The following is a 19,632-nucleotide window of genomic DNA, read 5'->3' on the forward strand; positions in this document are numbered from 1 at the left end:
TCTGGTGATATTTGCACTCATTTGCATGAAGTCAAGAATTCTGAGTCCTCTTCTGCCTCGTGCGACGTTCAGTCCTACAGACCTCAGGTTTTTTATCCATGCTTGATGCTTTACCTGAGTGCTGGGTGCCATTTCTATAAAGCAAATGGACAAATAAAATACACAATATGGACTCAGGGTTATTGTATTCAGGTGTTTAAATCAGGCCCCTTATCCCCAGTGAAGACTTTAAGGAAGAACTTAATGCTTCAGCTAGACATCAAGACCTCTTGGACAATGCTATGCTTCCAATTTCGTGGCAATACTTTTGTCTGTATAGTGTATGCTACAATTATAATTATGCATCCTTAGAGAGAAGAAGTCAATTTTCTTATGTAATAATATTAAACGGCATGTCCAGCATGGACAGGTTTGGAATCAGTGAACTACTTTTCATAACTTTTAATGAAATGTCTTTAGCCTAAGAACAACAAATACTCAAAATCCATATTTTTCTCATTCCATGTACATCCAAAAAATATTTACCATATTATCGATGTTATGGATGTGACATTAATTGAAATTTCATGAGGGGGGACGGAACTTTTTAAAGAATTTTAAAGACACCTGCAGAAAGCATTACACTTTGAAAGGGATCTGAATAACCTCAAGAAATGTAAGTTTGAAGATGTTTTCCAGGTTTGGAATAATGATTTTGGTTGAACTTTTAAAAGTTTTGTGGACGTACAAGTCCAGTTACAGTTAAAACTTAAGAATATGTAGTATTTTGGTGCATCAGCATGGTTTGAGGAGAAACCTTATGAATGATGCTGACTTGTTTCCCCATATACGTACACTCACCGGCGGTTCCATTCAACAGGTGCACCTGTTAAAACGGTTGGTAATGCAAATATCTAATCAGCTGAGCTCCAATTTAATGCATTCGGACATGCAGACATGGTCAAGACGATCTTCTGAAGTCCAAACAGAGCATCAGAATGACTAGGAAAGGTGGTTTGGGTGACTTTGAAGGCGGCATGGTTGTTAGTGCCAGAAGGCTGGTCTGAGTATTTCTGAAACTGCTGATCCACTGGGAAAAACAAGGTTTAAAGAGAATTGTCTGACAAAGAGAAAATATTCAGTGAGTGGCAGTTCCCTGGGTGAAAATGCCTTGGTAATGCCAGAGGTCAGAGAAGAATGGCCAGACAGGTTCGAGTGGATAGAAGAGCATCAGTAACTCAAATAACATCTCATTGCAACCGAGCACCTTTGGGATCAGCATCATGGATGCAGGACAAATCTGTGTGATGTCATTGTGATGCCAGACCAAAATCGCTAAGAAAAGTTTGCGAAAGGGTTCCAACTCAGAACCAACAAGGTGTAGCTAATGAAGTGTATGTTAATGCACCACAGCTGGTAAATTCATTTCACTGTGCTATAAGGTACACGTGACCAATAATGGAATTATTATCAATAATTAGGGATGCACCGAAATTTCGGCCGCCGAAAATTTTCGGCCGAAATAGCATTTTCGGTTTCGGCCGAAACGTAAGAATGCGCCGAAAATAAAAGCCAAAATTGTTGCCACGCCTCTCCCATCCTCCCGTCTCGTTCGCGCTGTCAGTACGCATCAAACACGGAGTATGTCGGCGGTTTGGAAGCACTTCAAAGTTTCAGATGAGGACAGCAAAGTTGCAATATGCAACATTTTTTTAATACAAACAAAAAGAAAATATTTTAAACATGTTTTTTAATGAAGCCATTTTCGGTTTCGGTATCGGTTTTCGGCCAAGTGCATCCAAAAATTTCGGTTTCGTTTTCGGCCCAGAATTTTCATTTCGGTGCATCCCTATTAATAATTATAAATGATGAGCGCCTTGTATTGTTCTTTGTCTTTTCTAAGTAAGAGCCTCTTAAATCCACAGGAATGAGAACCTTATGTACGAGGAATCTTTGATGTTCTTCCTTAAAGGAATTTCTATTCGTTTTACTAGCTGAAATTAAAAAGTAGTCGCGTAGCGCGGTAGGATTGCCAAGATTAATTGTACCTGATGGGCTGCTGCCTCTCAGTGTTTGTTTAAGGCCGAATCGTGTACGCTCTTCAGATGAGGCCAATACCGTTTTATGGCACACAGATGAAAGAAAGCGAGTTTATGAAAGGACGTGAGGGAGTGCACATGATGAACAATACGCCTAATTCTCCACCAAACACTAATAATGTCTGGGTGGAAGAAAAAATAAGACAGGGTTTTATTTCACAATAAAGGAGGGCTGAATCTAGTCCGACGTTTTTTTTCTTCTTGCTGAGGGGAAAAATTTTCCTGCCGTAGGGGCTAATTTGTGTGGGCATGAGGTGTCAGCTGAATTCTTTTCACGCAGTGTGTTAATGTGTTTATGCGAAGACACACTCGGGAACCCGGGGCACTATGTATAAGGGCAGATGGTGTTCCAAGTAAAAAAAAAACCTGAATGTCAAATCCCTACTCAGATTTGTTAGCTTCGGATCTAGATCTGCCCTCTGTTCTACGGTTTGTATTGGGGTTCGGTGGGATTCGGGTTTGAGCACCATTACATCATCGGTTAAAAAGACAACATTTTAAAGACACTCTTAAGTGAATATATGAAACAGCTGTAACAGAATGATCTTAGTGAAAGTTTAGCTTTTTAAGATTTGTGCGCCTACTTCATGTTCATCTTGCACCTACAGGGTCTGGGATCGATTCCCTCCTCGGGGTATGTGTAAATAGAGTTTTCACGTTGCTCATGTTTCATGTTCGTTACCGTCAATAAGGAATGACGGTAAAGTAAGAAATAACACAATAGGCGGTAAGGTTGGTGGCACAGTGCCGTAGTGGTTAGCACTGTCACCTTGCACCTCCAGGGTCCAGGTTTGATTCCCGCCTTGTGGTCTGTGTTCATGGAGTTTGCTTGTTCTCCCCTGTGCTCTACAGATTTCCTCCGGTTTTCTCCCACAGTTTAAAGACATGCAAATTAGGCTAGTTGGCGTTCCCAAATTGCCCATAGTGTATGAATGAGTGTGTAAATATTGACTGGAGGTTCCACCACGGTTGAGAAAATAGAAACAAATAGGTCAGCACTGGCCTCAATGGTCCTTAGATTGACTAAGTTCCTCGATGGATGGAGGCTGTAGGGTTATACAGAAATGGTTCACACTGGACCCTTGAGATAGGCATGACATCAACTGATTATGAGCTTTCATTTATTTATGAATGAAATGTTCCACATTTTATCAATTAGGAGTTAAGATTTAGATAAGAGGAGTTAATCCCCACAGTCATTCCTTCACCAGGTTAATTGATGAAGGATGACGGAGCATCATGATGAAACCGTCTCTCATGAAGACCATCCCAGGAAAGCAAGAACAAAACGTACCTCTGCTGCAGAAGAGAAGTTCTTTTAGAGAAATCATCAATTGACAGGACTTTACATTAGAGCTGTTATGAAGGCATAAGTAGCAGACACATCTCAATATCAACTGTTCAAAGAACATTATTGCATATTTTGGACGCCTTCAGTATTAAGAAATAAAAATCAGGGAAAACCGTGGCGTTAGAAGGTGTGTCCAAAAATCGATGAAGGACTCAGTGGTAGATTTCTCGCCTGCCATGTTGGTTTCCACCCGGTTCCCAAACCCCAGCCACTTGATGGGCATCCAGCATTAAACCTGTGCCAAGTTGTTGTGCGGATCAGAAGATGGCTGTATCAAAATTGAGCATAACTTTAACTGGCAGAGGTTGTAACTCTTCCCCTATACAGAGCTATTACTCCTCCATATCGTTTCCATCGCAAGCCGTGCATTTGCACCATCTTCAAACCCGACTCTCGAATCCTCTTTGAAAGCCCTCTTGTCGCATTTGATGGTCTCTCACTGCGTGATTCATCTTCAAAGCTTTGAACTTCTTTATTCATCTGTTCACATTGCTCTTGTCCAAGGTGTCCTGTCCGTGAACAGTCTGTAGCACAGTGGGAGACCATCAGCTGCGACAGAGAGGGTTCAAAGATGGCACAAATGGATATCTTGTGAATGATATTTGTGTTGAGTTGAGTTGGTATAGAGGAAGAGATACTCTACCAATATGTGGAATTTGAACAACGTACGTAAAGTAAAAAGAGTTATGCCTATTTTTGCTTGACTTTCTGGACAGTTCTCGTAACTTGTGTAATACTGGGCATTTCACTTCAGTGTTCTAACTATAAACTACAGAAAGAAGCAACATCTGAACTGAAGTGTAGTAGTTACAGTGAAGTGTTTGTCTGCGGTACAATAGCGTTTTCCGTGGAGGGTTCATTAGTTTGACTTTTTTGGTAAACCAACTCTAAGGTTTAGTTGGGGAAAGCCCTAGTGTGTCCTCAAGTCCCTGTTTTGTGTGGCATTTATCCAGCTTCTTGCCGTCGAATGTTTACTGGCTAAATAAAACCGCCGAGTGAAATTCCCCAGAAATGGATTTGGAGCGCGAGCCGAGATGTGTCGGGTGTGTTGTTGCGTCCGAACCCGAGCGTAGTCCTGCAGCTGTTCCAAATCCCAGATCGTTCCTGAAGCTCTTCCCTCAGCGGGCCTCTTGGCGCTGAAAAGCTGCATAGGTGGAGGCTGTTTGGCAGACTCGCCATCCAAACAGTGAACTCATTACAGCTGTATTGTTGCTGTGTGTCTCAGGGCACGGGGACAGAAAAGCATTTTGACTCATAGCTGGAGCGTCTCCAGGCCTGTCTCATCGCTTCGCTTCAGGTCGTTGAGGCTCACTTTTCAGTTCCACTGTGGGGACTCGTCAAGCTTCTTTCAGAAGCCTCTGTCTCTCTCATTCTCTCGCTTTCAGTTTGTCTCTGCTTAATTGTCCAAAGGAAAAACAGAGGATCTAATCAAGCCATATAGAGGTTAATCCTTTTCTGTGTTTTGTGGATCTGGCCCAGTGAGTTTGGTAACAGGTTGCCAGGGTTACTCAATAGCCCGCCATATTGTTAGCGGATGTGCGAGGAATCAGTGAGCCAACAGTAATAAATGCACAGCTTGCTTTTCAGCACTGAATCACGAGGCTCACGCTTTCCACATATTCTCGCTGTATGTTCTCTCAGTATTGAACACACTTGCATCCTGTGTCCGTGCATGTGTGTGTGTGTGTGTTGGCCACCGCCTGTCTCTGGCACAAGACAGCTGCACTTGCTTATACGCGCGCACGCTGACACGCACACGTTCAAACACCCCGGCGTCCATTAAGCAGGGATCTCTACGTGCTTCCCTTCTCAGTGTATCCCATAACAGTGAACGCTGCTCCTTTTCCACACCTCACTCTGGTTTCTTTCTCTCACTCGCTTCGCCCTTGTGCCTGCACAGCTGTGCGTCAGCTGCTTCCTTCAGAGGCTCCACAACAAGCCCTCGACTCTCCACGACGACAACTGTCACCCCAACTACCCCCCCCCCACACCCCCCCCCACACCCGCCGCCCCTCGTGAGTGTGTGTGTGTGTGGGTGTGTTTGGGGAAACAGGGAAGCACCTAACTATTAATCAGTGCCACCGTCAAGGTAGCTTCAGTGATGTCCGTGTTGAGAGCAGATGGTGTGCGGTGTAATTACAGCGTAACGTGCGTACGAGGCGTGTTTACAATGTGGGAGGATGAATATACACCGTCGCGCTCGCTAAGGGGAGGCAGGCAGAGGTGCTCGGCTTAATTAATGAAATGTTCAAGGCAGCGAGTTCCAATTGCAGGGAGACCACATCACCTGTTCCTGCTGCTTAAATGAACCACACACACACACACACACACACACACACACACACCAGGAATACTATTTCTATGAAAAACACAGAGTACTGCTTGTCCTGTCCTGAATGCAGTTTTATAGTTTTTACATGCATATTAGGAATGCATTGAAGCATTATCTATTTTTTTCGAGCAAGTTCTATAAACTTTTTTTTTTACGCTCTTTCCATGTTAATAAGACAAAGAAGTGCAGCTTTTTAAGCTACAGAGAAACTGAATAGTCCTCTGTTATTCAGTTACAAAGTGCCGACTCCTTCTCAGAGGTTTTTTTTTTCTCTATTATTAAAGGCCAGGTAATCGTTAGCTTTAGAGTGTAGGGGCAACTGGTGGCTCAGTGGTTGGTTTCTCGCCTGCCATGCGGAAAGCCTGGGTTCGATCCTCAGCCACGGGGTGCAGTGCCATCCCACGTCTGAATAAAATGGGACGGTTGCGTCAGGAAGGGAATCCGGCGTAAAACCTGTGCCATGTCAGTTGGTCCTCTGTGGCGACTCTTCAACGGGTACAGCTGAAAGACCAACAACAATTAGCTTTACAGTATCCTGATTGTGTTCTATAGAAATCCCTGTGAATGAGATTAAAGCTTTGTACAGCTATTATAATAAAACTCTTTGTATGCTTTGTATGCTTTGTATGCTTTGTAAACATGCTTTGTTAAACAAAAAAATAAAATATATCACAGCGGTACCCCGGCATACAAATCTATTTCGTTCCAGAGGCGAGTTCTTAAGGTGGAAGTTTGTATTGTGAAACGCATTTTCTCATAGGAAGTAATATAAAAGCAGATAATCCGTTTCAGCCACCCATAAAAATATTACCAACACTACATACACCAATTTCCAACAATCAAAACATTTCAATGAATTAAAATATAAAATAAATACACATCAAACCTCACTAAAATGCTTCAAGGCAAAAATTCTTAAGATGGGCTGTTCGTATGTCGTATGGTACCTCTGTATTAGTCTTAGATTATGTGTCACGTCCACTGTAAAAGTCTCTGCATACAATCTGTTATTAGAGAAACAATAACTTAAATCTGACTGAGTGCATTTTTATTACTCATTCATTCACGTTACTGTCCAATACACACATAATGCAGACCAGTCAGATTGAAGAATCCAGCCGTGGTGTGTAATCCACTTTAGGATGGGAACGCTTTGCATCATGGCTTATCACGCCACCTCGCTGCGGTTTATTTTCCTATAACAGTAACACCCGGTCATGTTTCATTCATTCATTAATCCATTTTAAATACCACTTATCCTTTTGAAGGAGTCTACACAAGGGGATTTTGAGACACGAGGTCGGGTGCATACCGGATGATTCGCCAAAAACATGACAGGGCACAAGCACTCACACTCACACACACACACACACACACACACACACACACACACAATATGACAGTCAGCCTACACAGCATGTCTTTGGACTGTGAGAGGACAACCTCCAAGCACAGAGACAGATGCGAGATTTAAACTTCGACCCTGGAGGCTGGAGACAACACACCCCCCCGACCTCAACCCCAACTTGTGCTTTAATACTTGCATACTATGAAACAACATGAAGTATAAAGGATACTGAATAGAACATTGCATTATTTTTTATACTATATCACTAGTCTATTTCAGCCAAGGTAGTTTAAAGCATTTGCGCTCATTCCTCAGGTTATGTTCCAGATAAGGTGATTGGTTCGACCTATAATTAAGTTAACGCAATGAACTTATCTTTTCCTCGCCAGTGCGTGTAATGCAATAAACTCGCTTCTTGTGCCAAGTCTCTTCTAATGTCAGAAAAAAAAAACAAAAAAAAAAAAACCAGACAATTTCCCAGCAGTCTTTGGCTGATGGTGCTTCTAGTACTTCAGTAACCTAGTGATCCAGTGTTAAGAATATACAGTATTTACTGATGGAGACTAGAACAAGGAGTAGTTTGCAGGTTTTTACTTCATGACTAGTATTGAACACCATTCTCTCTCTCTCTCTCTCTCTCTTTCTCAGGCATGTCTGGGGCAGTCAATCCAGACAGGTAACCAGGTGTGTCGCTGTTGCCATGGCAACACGGCTGCAGCCGATGTTGCGTCTCCTCCTCAGCGCCCTCCTGCTCTCCTCGACGACGGCACAGGAGCACGAGTGGCATTTTGACTCGGGTAAGGAGAAGCAGTCACCCTGCGCTGCTATTATGTGTGCGTCAGACCGGATTTATGACTGTGGACTCAAATCCTCAATCATACTCCGCTTAGACACCACGAGTATGGAACGAGGTTTTTGTTCTTCCTCTCGCTGCTGAGCTTTTTACAGCACTATTAGCGGCGGTAAACCTGCGCGACCGTTGACGGCTCACATGCTTACAAGTCCATCTGGTGTGTTTGTGTTTATTCGTCAAATTCATTCATTATTTTGTGTAGGTTTACGCGGGGCTCGGAGCCTATCCCTGGGTCACAAGGCGGGATATACCACGACGTAATAGGGTGCCAACCCATCGCAGGGCACAACACACATTCTCACACCGAATCACAAACTTTAGAAATAAGATAAGATTCAATTATTAGTCACATGAACATTACAGCAGAGTGAATTTTTTTTCTCGCACATGGCAGTTAAGAAGCTGGGATCAGAACGCAGGGTCCATCACGATACAGCGCCCCCTGGAGCAGAAAGGGTTAAGAGCCTTGCTTAAGGCCTCAACAGTGGAAGCCTGGCGGTGCTGAGACTTGAACCCCCACCCTTCTGATGCAGATGGAAATCAATTCAATTCAGATGACAATAGGAGGAACCTTGAGAGGAACCAGACTCAACAGGGAACTCACCCTCATTTGGGTGATAACGGATAGCAGAAATTATATAGTGACGTTGTGTGTTAGTGATGGGTTTGTCCATGAACGATTCGTTCTTTTTAAAAGAATCTTTAACGTGACTCAGAAGAACGAGTAGTCTCGGAGAGTCTACTGTCTACAAATCATCATAAAACCTCTGTACAGTAGGTTATGTATAGGAAACAGACTTGAGCGATTATTTTTCAATGAGTCTTCTACTCCGAGTCGTTCATTCTTTTGTCACGTGATTCCCATAGACGCTATGCGGTGCAATAGATTCAAAAGAACGAACGACTCAGACTGGAAGATATGAGAGGGGAGCTACAGTATTCATTCTGTTTATTATAAAATGTCCTTAGCTGCATTGTAATATTTTCATTAATGGAACTATAGCCAAAATTTGTGTATGTGAACGTATTGGGGTACGTTTTTATTGAAAATGCAACATTTTATTTTATTTCTGATCAAAAGAACGAAATGAACGTAATGACTCAAAAAAAGATTCGTTCATTTTAATAGCCGAGATTCAAAGAACCGAGTCGCTAAAATGATTCAAACTTCCCATCACTAATGTGTGTTAGACTGCTGGAAGTTCAATATAACAGAAGTTGTCCAAGTTATGATGGAGTCCAGGGCAGCACAGGGATGAGGCAGCAGGTGCAGAGGACAGAGGGGGGTCTGGGTGAAATCAACCTAGACTGCATCGTTGACTTTCAAGTCTGGGAGAAAACCCACCAGGCGCTAGGAAGAAACCAAATTAATATGACATAAAAGGAAAGAAAAAAATGCCGTCTTTATAAAGCAGAAAAGCCTTCAGTCGGATACTAGATCTATTAAAGGACCTTGTGTTAGGAATATGTTGGCAGCTCTTTCAGAAAGCGGTGTAGCTCATACCGTGTGGCCTGGGAGGAAGGGGAAGGATTTTGGCCGTCCTTGGAATGTCTCGAAAGCTTATTAAAATATTGTCAGCACTGTTTCATTCTTTTAGAGCTGAATTAACCTTAATCATCTTAGGTTTGGAAGCTGCCGTGATAGTATGGCCTGAGGGGTGATGGAGACAAAAACTTCCAATATATATATATATACATTAGATTATTACGATTATTTTGACACATTTAGTGACCACAATGTTTCACTAGTAAATGGATTACTTACTCATATAGTCTAAAAACAAATAATAGCACTAGAAGGTTGCACAAAGGCATCTTACCTTATACATTCAGTCTCATGTGTTTAATAGTTTCTGAAATATCTCTTTAACCACACAACCACCATCACCTTCGCTAATTAATATGTGACAGCATCTGTTATTTCTTGTCTCTCCGACTCTTTTTCTCATTTGTCATGATGCCTGCAAGTGCCTCCAATTAATTAATGCACCAGATTAATCTTTCCCAGCTAGGTTCATCATAGGGTTTTGATTTCTATGTGATTAATTGTGCTGCACTAATTGTATTTATACAGAGTGGCTCAAAAATCTATATCCATAGATATTTTTTTTCTATTATGAAATTTGATATTTTACTTCTTATTTCAAACCGAGAAATGTCTCCAGAACTTTTAATAGCAATATGAAATAGAACCAGACCTATAATCACTTTTTTTTTTATATCTGAAGTCAGAACGTTCACTGCACTCTATGAGGAAATCATCTCTTTATGTAACATCAGTTCTGATCGATTAAGAAGAACTGTTCAGTGTGCGTGCTTGTGTTCAGAGTACACACGAGTGCTACAAAGCCAAAAGCATCTGGTGTAGTTTATACAAGGGTGAGTCAAACAATATCCACAGTCTGGCTGTAAAATTGATTTTAATCAACTCGTAGAAAAGACAAATACAAATGATCTTTCGAAGTCATCTCCTTGCATCTCAATACACTTTGTCCATCGGTCAACAAGCTTTCGTATTCCCTCATTACGAAAAAATGTTTTAGGCTGAATTATGGATGCATCGCTGTCTTCACTTCTTCATCGGAAGTGAATCTTCATCCTCGTAGCAACCAAACCGATGATGGTCGGCGATCGAGGATGTTTCCGTTCCATACTCTGCTGTTTACTCTCAGGGTCAGAGTGATGAGTCCACGTCTCGTCACCAGTAATGATTCTCTTTAAAAACTTTCAGCTTCCTTAGAGTACCAGTCCGAGTTTTGTTTGCAGCTCTTCAAATCACAAGCGAGCGTCCATCATCGTTCGCACCGCAGTTGGAAATAAACTGATGTAACACGTTCACACCTGCACAGCAGTGACTGCGGAATGAAGAGTGCTGATAAGACGGAACAGAAGTATTAATATTGTATAACTGGAGCGCCAATCATTTTTGGCTCATCCCTGAAAGCACCTTCAACAATAGATAACATTTCAGAAATCCAGAGGTGATGGCCTTCAGAATATTCGAAAGTGCAAGTGTGGTTGGTCAGCTCCCAAGTGTAGCATGGAGGTTCAGGTATAATAGTAAGGGTGTGATATGCGTGTAGTGTTCCTGTACCCCGCCAACTAACGCAAGCTGATGATTAATTGACCAGAACGTAGCCTATTAGTAATGTAAAAAAATTATCACAAATAATAACTCCCTGTTCACTACTGATGCGCCAGTATCTAGGGTATAAAATAAAAGTCCCTTAATAAAAGTCACTCCACCGCGTGTCCCGTGTGCCATGTAGGTATGTGTAAGTTAGTGTGTAGTGTAAAAAGTCTTGAATACATCACTTTTACTCGAGTAAGACTAAAACATCGTTCTCAGTTGTGCAGTTTCTGTTTTGATGAAGCTCAGAGATGAACCGATGATAAACTACGTTTGTCTGTGAATGGAAAATCTGAATGAAGTTTCCTCTTTCACGCTCATAGGAGGGATCCGTGCTAGCGTCCGAGTGAGTAATAACACAAAATGCATGACTCCGTGCCGAACAATGAGATGTCGTCGTGCAAACAAGCTACATCCGGGAAAGTGATAAAGTCTTAAGGATTGTCCTGAACGCTCGCTTCTACACCCCATATTAGTCACAGTATCCATAGTGCGGGCATTGAGGAAGACTCCAGGGTCTTCAGAGGCGACAAAACAACATTCACTGCTGCTGTTTGCAGGTAAAAAAAAAATGTCAGCAGTGTAATCACTTATATAGTCAACTCATGCGTTCATCCTGAAAACTCTCACCAGGAATATCTGATTGAGTCGTTTCCTCAATCAGATATTCTCTGCGCCGCAGTATCTGTGTACACTTTACCTACATAATCCTTTATCACGGCCATAAATGTGGTGAGGCCTCTTTTTTTTCCTGGGGGGGGATTGGGGGTGTTTGCACATGATTGGATGAGTGAGGTTTAGTGGGAGCAGAGAGATGACGTAATGGTATAGAGACATGTGTGCCTGTGTGTGTGTGTGTGTGTGTGTGCATGCATCACAGCAGGGGCAGAATTTGTCCCCCATCCATAACATTCTTATTCAGTTACTCATGGAGAGCAACTGAGTCCCCTCCCTCCTTGTGAATGCACACACACACACACACACACACACACACACACACACACACACACACACGCAAACTGACAGCCTAGGTTTAATTGCATTGTGAATATTTTAGGAATGCATGCATGGATGCTGTACTATGGAACTTATTTCCGAGTTCACTACAATAAGAAGTTATGAAATTATACATCAAACATCAATATCTGTACTTTGATAATACAGCATCATTTCTTAGACCAGAGCCACTGATGGCTGAGAGTTCTTACTTTCGAATGCATCGTCAATAAAACTTTGTTTCAGAATCGTTGTTACTCCAAACTGTGTTTTATATATACGTTAGTGGTGGTCCTGATGGCTCAGACCTCCAGGGTTAGGGGTTCGAATCTCACCTTTGGGAAAACCACCTGCGTGTCGTTCTCATCCGGTGTAGCTGGCTTGGTGTTTTCTAATTGCCCATAATGTGTGTGAGCATGTGCCCTGTGATCAAACCATCCTGGAATGCACCCAGCCTTGTGTTCCTTGTGTCCCAAGTTCCCTGGGATAGACCTCAGACCTCCTGTGACCCCACATGATAAATGATATTAATGATGGATGGGTAGCACTGGGTTCTGACACCTTTATTATTATAGCTTGTGAGCAAAGAAACAACAGTTTAACAGCACTAGAGCATTTCTTTACACAGTTAAAGTGCTCTAGAGCGCTCGCTGTCACATTGTCAAGCTACTGCTACAGATTACAGCGTACAGTTAATGGAGCTAATCAAGCAGTGCATCATATTTTGGAGACCTGTTACCCGCACGAGACGATGATCCTTATTTAGTGAACTAATGATCTCAGAATGACGCGAGACCCAATCTGCTTCAGATTCATGAAATTGTTGTAGAACATCAAAACAAACAGCGATTTGAACACTACCGATGAATTATTTTCAGATGTGGTGGAAACAACTGTCAGCCAACTAATCCTTTATTGTAGACACCGCACTAATCTGATACTCAGAGTGGGTATGGGTCTGAGTATAAAACTGTGGGTGAAATGGGTGAAAAATAAAACTTTGATGGGATTATTAAATAGATGTGTATCCGGGAATCGCTTTTAGAATAACAGAGTGAAGCATGTGACAACCATGTGGCTTGACATTAACACAATAAGGGAGTTGACTGGCTCCATAATGTTCCACAAATAACCGGACGAACCGCACAATCTGAATAAAATTGCAATCACGTAACCCCCTCAGTCAGAGCAGTCTGACCCGATTCGTTCCGATAGGAATGAATTTCCAATCAGAATGAGAGGTTTTGAGAGGTTCCTGATCGATAATCTCCGTGAGAATCTCCCAACAGTCTTTACTTTCATCCCTGGGGTCTCTGGTTGAGAAAGGAGCATCGATTGGCTCACGTTTCTCACGAATTAAAGCATCCAACCAACATCCAACTTGAAATTAAATAAAACCAATGCAGAGCCTATTAGAATTGTCTCTTTGTTTTTTATTTTTTAATAATGCAATAAGTCCCCAACATATGAACAAGTTCCATTACGAGAGCGTGTTCGTAAGTCCAATTTGTTCGTAAGTGCAACAAACAGTGTCTAGGTTATTGTACCCGGATACTACCACAATCACACAAGTCTTGTTACACAGTATAAAACAAACATGTTCCATGATCTTGTCCTTGTTCTTTGGAATTGTGCCCATTCAAATTCAAATTTTATTCAAATTCAAATTTTATTTGTCACATACACAGTACGATATGCAGTAAAATGCTTAAAGAACAATCAGCATCTTTTCACCTCGCTCCATTCTCAATTATTTTCACTTTTGTCTACATTGTTATCGGTGGTAGCAGTACCAGCTTCATCGCTGCGGCTTTTAAGCTTGTTTTGACCGTTTGTAACTCGAATGGTTGTATATAGGGGATTTACTGTATTGTGTTTTGAAATGACTCTGTGTCTGTGTACACACACTCACTGCTTTATTAGGAACATCTGCATGTGTATGGCTCTGTCCAATCAGCCAGTCGGGTCAAGACCTCGCTGTTCACCTGTGTATCCGCAGAATGTTTTTGTATTGCACTGCTGCCACTTGACTGCCTGGTTAGATAACTGTACACATGTCCAGGTGTGGTAATAAAGTGGATGCTGAGTGGATGTACACACTTTCAAACCCACCAGAGTTTTCAGACTACAAAGAGATTTGATGGTAAAGAATCTGAATAAGAGCGTGTATGAATCTCAGGACATCATGAGTAGCATCTGACTGTATGACTCAAAAGCCAGCTTTTCACCTTTAATGAAAGAACTGAAATGACTAAGCATGTACAGTGATACCTCGGCATACACATTTAATCTGTTCCAGAGGCGAGTTCTTAAGTCGAAACACATTTTTAAATAGGAAATAATGAAAATGCAGATAATCTGTTCCAACCGGTCAAAATTAATACCAATATTACCAATTTCCAGCACTATAATCTTAGTTTTTAATATAAATTCAATCAAGAGATTTAGGAAATACATGTAAATTAGGTAAAATATGAAATAAATAGACATTAAACCTCACTTAACCTTGATTTATGATTCCTCTAGGCACCGGCTGCTTTAAAAACATAACTAAAAGTGGCTCCGTTTTATTCTTGCTGACGTGCTCCTTGGGAAACGTTCTTGGGACCCATGGTGCTGTGTCTTCACTAAATCTTGCACAAAATGCCAAAAAAAAAAACCACAAAAACTTTGTGAGCCCGTTTCGCTTGGCTTTCCGCTGACACAAACAGTTTTGAACGGCTATCGGATGCAAGCACAACTGGATAACGATGACCGGAAGCACACATAACTGGATGTACACATGACCGGCTGGGTTCCTCCAATGCCCGAAAATGCTTCGCAAATTTCTTGCACAATTTTAGTTTTTAAGGCGAGAATTCGCAAAATTTCCAAAATCATATGCCGAGGTACCACTGTATAATTGTTGACCATGAACAAGGCGGTCCAGATCTTAAAATATTAAGGACTGTTTTTTTGTTTTTTTTTAGAGTTGAATAATCTGTTTTATTTATGTCTCTCTTTGTCCCGCACCCCCTAGCTAAGTGTAGGTATGCACTCGGTATGGAAGACGGAACGATTCCAGATTCTGACATCTCAGCATCCAGTGCCTGGTCTGACTCCACTGAGGCCAAACATGGCAGGTAAGCGTCTCCGTGCGCATGTGTGTGTGCAGGCGAGGGTGTGTGTGTGTGTGTGTGTGGCTGTTGTGCTCTATATAAATCACGTCAAGCGACACTATTGCATTACGTGAGATGTTAGTAATGAGCTGTATCCTGATATAGCACATTAGGTAATGGCATTACTGCACTGACTGTCTAGGGTAGACTTACTCGATACAGAGCGCAGGCCAAAAAACACACGCACACTCCTTTATTATTTTAAGAGAGATCTTTTAGTCTGGTCTGCGGGTGGCTCGGTGGCGGGGGGGAAATCTGTGTGTGCGTGCGTGCGTGCGTGTGTGTGTGTGTGTGTGTGTGTACGTCCTTGGCGGACATGCCGGTCATGTGTTTGCGATTAAGCTCATATAGGGTGTAAGTCAGGCACGAGTATTTACATGGCCTTACAGGGATCATGTGGTTGTTGGAACGTTCTCAGGGTCTCCACCAGTGAGGTAGTGTGTTACAGGGTGGGATACAGAACAATGTAAAACTCTCACTTGTATTTTAAGTGGAAGAGATTGAGTGATTGATTGATAGTGATGCACCGTTATGCGTCGGGCAGGGCGCACTCGCCAGCTTGAAACCCATGAAAGGCTGAGCTCTAAAGCTCAAAAATCAAGCTAAACATCCTGATAATAAATTTCATGCCCTAGTTATAAAACGCCTTCGATATTACTCATCCTGCTTTCACATTTGGTCTGGGTAAGCTGTTTCTTTCGTACACACACCAGTGACAGGTTTTTATCTCTCGGGGTACGCTATAGTGTTAGCACACATATAATTCTACCCTGCAAGAAGTGACACTGAAATAACTGCGACGGTAAGGAAGAAGGAAACTATGTGGAAAGTCTCCGCTAAGTATCACTTGGATCTCAGCAGCTTCCTAATGAATTACCGCCACAGTGACACGTTTCTCAATGGCCCCTTTAATATTGTTCTGTCTGTTCTAGCATGCTTTAATCCTCAGCAGGCTCTCACACCAGGTGTGTACATATGGTACGGTAGTGTGAGGTCTTGGCAGCGCGTCGGAAATCCATCATCTGTATGCGCGGGCCGTCAGATAACTAAAGTGTAGTTGGGTTTCCGTCAGGATTATTATTGCAGTTCAGCCTCAGATCATCTGCGTTCAGAACAGTCATGCATCACTAGAGCTTTATAGACATTAAAAAAGTCTGAGGCTAACGTACAGGGCCGTTTGCGCCCGGATTCTAATGCGTCCTGTGTGTAATGGACGGAAATGTTGTACAATACACATGGCAGCACACAAAGCGCTACACCCTCTTCTTGAGTATATTAAACCCAAATGTCTTTATTATTCATCAGAAAAAAGAATAAGTGGTGTTCCAGTTTCGAACTGGGCGATATACACTGATCGGCAATAACATTAACATCACAATAAATGAACACGTTGACAATGACTCACTGTATACAGGGTCGTGGGGGGCCTGGAGCCTATCCCAGGAGACTTGGGGCACGAGGCGGGGTACAATCACAGTACTAATCCATCACAGGGCACACACACACACACACTATGGGCAATTTGGGAATGGCAGTTATCCTAATCTTCATGTCTTTGGACTGTGGGAGGGAAACCCATGCAAACTCCATGCACACAGAGATGGGAATCGAACTTGCCCGGGAATCGAACTCAGACTCTGGAGGTATCCCTCAAAGGCCAGTCCGTCTGGTCCAGTCCAACAGAAAAGCCAGTGCAGCACAATTTGCTCAAAAAAAAATCAAAGCCTGGCCCAGATAAGAAAGACACCAGAACTCCCAGTACACCACAGCTGTGGGATGCGCCAAACAAGTCAGATCCACAGAGGCCCCATCCCACCACCCACAGCACCACACTTCTCCACCAGTACACACCATAACACACCTCCCCAGAGATCTTGCCCCAAGGGAACAAATACTGGCCATAATGTTTTGCGGGTCAGGGGTAGCTCTATGGTTAAGGCAGTGGACTATGGATTGGATGGTTCTAGGTTCAAACACCATGACCACAAAGTTTCCACTGTTGGGCCCTTGAGCAAGGCCCTTAACCCTCAGACGTATAAAGAGACAATGTGAGTCACTCTGGATAAGGGTATATAAAACGTAAATGTTTTGTGTCTGTGTTCCAAGAGCACAAATTTGACTAGAATCTTTAAGAGATAGTGATGGGGTGCCTCGAGAGTCTTTACTAACATTAACATTCTAACATAACTTTTTACAGCTCTATAAGCGACCATTTTCACTATTTCAAAACAATTCGCACTTCGCATGTGGAACATGTATTACGTCGTCCCAGGCAGAGTTAACATATTGAGCTTGGACTTGTGTAAATGGAACGTGAATGGCAGACATATTGCGAGCACATTGTGCTCTGTGCTTCTTCACATACATACATTTGGCCCTTTGAGTTTGAAATATGACTGATTATACCTGGCAGCTTGCCCTGCTTTACTGATATGCGTCCTTGGCACTTATTCTATTGAAGTATAAGCATAAGTCAGATTTCCCAAACCAGGCACTAAACTTGGCCAAGAATCACCTCATTCTTTTTGCACATGACCAAGCAGAGACCAACTGGCAAGATCCTGATAGTTGTGGCTAGTCCGGCATATAACCTAGAGTTTAGAGTGTCCAGAGCTGGGACCAAATACGCAAGTTCAATTCCAGAAGATCCGCAGAGTCTCTCTAGAGATGCCTTTAACAACCCTGCTGCTAATATTCAACTTCTTACCTACATGGTAGTGGATTTCCTGGATAGGAGCTTGGAAACTGTTGCTTAAGGTTGTCAGTTACATGCATTAATATATAGTCATATGCTAGAGAAAATCCCTTTCTGTTTTCCACAGGCTGAGTACAGGAGAGGGCGATGGTGCGTGGTGTCCTTTAGGGCCGGTGTTCCCTAATCCATCAGAGTATCTCCAGGTGGACCTGCACCAGCTGTACTTCCTGTCCCTGGTTGGGACGCAGGGCCGCCATGCCGATGGGCACGGCCGGGAATTTGCACGCAGTTACCGGCTCCGTTACTCCCGCGACGGTCGTCAATGGATCACCTGGAAGGACCGCTGGGGCCAGGAGGTCAGTCAGAGACGGCTACATTTGTTTTTTTTTTGGTCTCATCTAACAAGTTTTAAATTGTGTGTACGATTTTGGGATATATATTAACATATTTAAAATCGTCTTCTGTGTGTATGTCTCAGGTGATCTTGGGCAATGAGAACACGTATGATGTGGTTTTAAAGGACCTGGGTCCTCCAATCATAGCACGAATGGTCCGGTTCTACCCTCTGGCTGACCGCATGATGAGTGTGTGTCTAAGGGTGGAGCTTTACGGCTGCTTGTGGAGTGGTAAGATTATTAACGGAACAAAAAACTTACTTCATTTTTAAAAGACGGGACACTAACTTTTACAAAGGACTGTAACATTATCAGGTTATGTTTACGTTTTAAAGACGAAAGCTATTTGTTTTGTTGTGCAAGCGATTGCAATGTAGGGTCTACAGCACCAGTAGGTTATACACCATACACCAGACAATTGTTTGGAGACATCATAATGGGTTTTCTTAAATTATGCTGATTTGGACGACACCATAACGCTTTACGTACCAGAAAATGAGGAGGAAAAGCCATCAATAGCGTATGGAACTTTGAGATCAAATCATATGAGTTTAATTCATGACAGTGCCCAGGGGATGGGGTGGGTGGGATGACTTACTGTCTCTCCCCTGTCAATCACAGTGAAACTAATCATGGGTGGTGAGCGCCTGGTTCCAAGTATGTTATGCCGCTTAAGCACTAGGTCAAAAAGATGCCCATGGTTGGCTTCACTTGGGGAAAAGAGGGTGCAGAATCTAAAGTATTTAATAGTATTCCTGGCTGAGTGGTTAGCACCTCACACATCATGGTGGGTTGGTTTTCCCCTCACAAAGCCCAAATACTTGCGTTGTAGGCTGATTGGTGTTTCCAATCAAAATGCCCATGGTCGATGATGATGCATGGAAAAATAAAGAAGGGAGCAAATTGAGAGCAGGTCCTTGGTTATAGCCGTACTCAGTAAAATAAGAGCATTGTGTGTGTGCAGATATTAGAATAACTGGCCGACCATTTGTCAGCTGTCAGTACGGAATCTGAAATCACCTTTCAGGTATTCGATTTCTCCATTAAGTTAGGAAGAATGTATGGAAATGAACGCCACATCTGGTAGTATTTTGATGCTGAAAGAGCAGCACAGTTGTGGTGTGCAATTTAGAGGTGCATCAGAAGTAAAAACGGTCCAGAGGGATGTGCGTCCTTACTTTTAAGGGGACGAGAGCGGTTTGGCAGATATGCGGCTCATGGATGGAGAGGATTACAGATGAAAGGTGCACATACTGTATAGGGTCCATCAGAGTTGCAGATTGAGCTTGTTTTACA

At 42.6% G+C, this 19,632-nt stretch overlaps 1 protein-coding gene across 1 annotated transcript in view; it reads left to right on the plus strand.

Annotated features, from left to right (window-relative positions):
- The window catches only part of ddr1 (discoidin domain receptor tyrosine kinase 1), a 55,002-nt gene that overhangs the window by 20,790 nt on the left and 14,580 nt on the right, over window positions 1-19,632 (plus strand). Inside the window, exons 2-5 of the mRNA XM_053493645.1 lie at window positions 7,758-7,906; window positions 15,108-15,210; window positions 18,069-18,297; window positions 18,420-18,567. Of these exons, the coding sequence (XP_053349620.1) occupies window positions 7,810-7,906; window positions 15,108-15,210; window positions 18,069-18,297; window positions 18,420-18,567 (577 nt within the window). The 5' untranslated portion in view covers window positions 7,758-7,809. The remainder of the gene's footprint in view (window positions 1-7,757; window positions 7,907-15,107; window positions 15,211-18,068; window positions 18,298-18,419; window positions 18,568-19,632) is intronic.

Source organism: Clarias gariepinus, chromosome 4, assembly GCF_024256425.1.
Source record: "Clarias gariepinus isolate MV-2021 ecotype Netherlands chromosome 4, CGAR_prim_01v2, whole genome shotgun sequence".
Classification (NCBI taxonomy): domain Eukaryota; kingdom Metazoa; phylum Chordata; class Actinopteri; order Siluriformes; family Clariidae; genus Clarias; species Clarias gariepinus.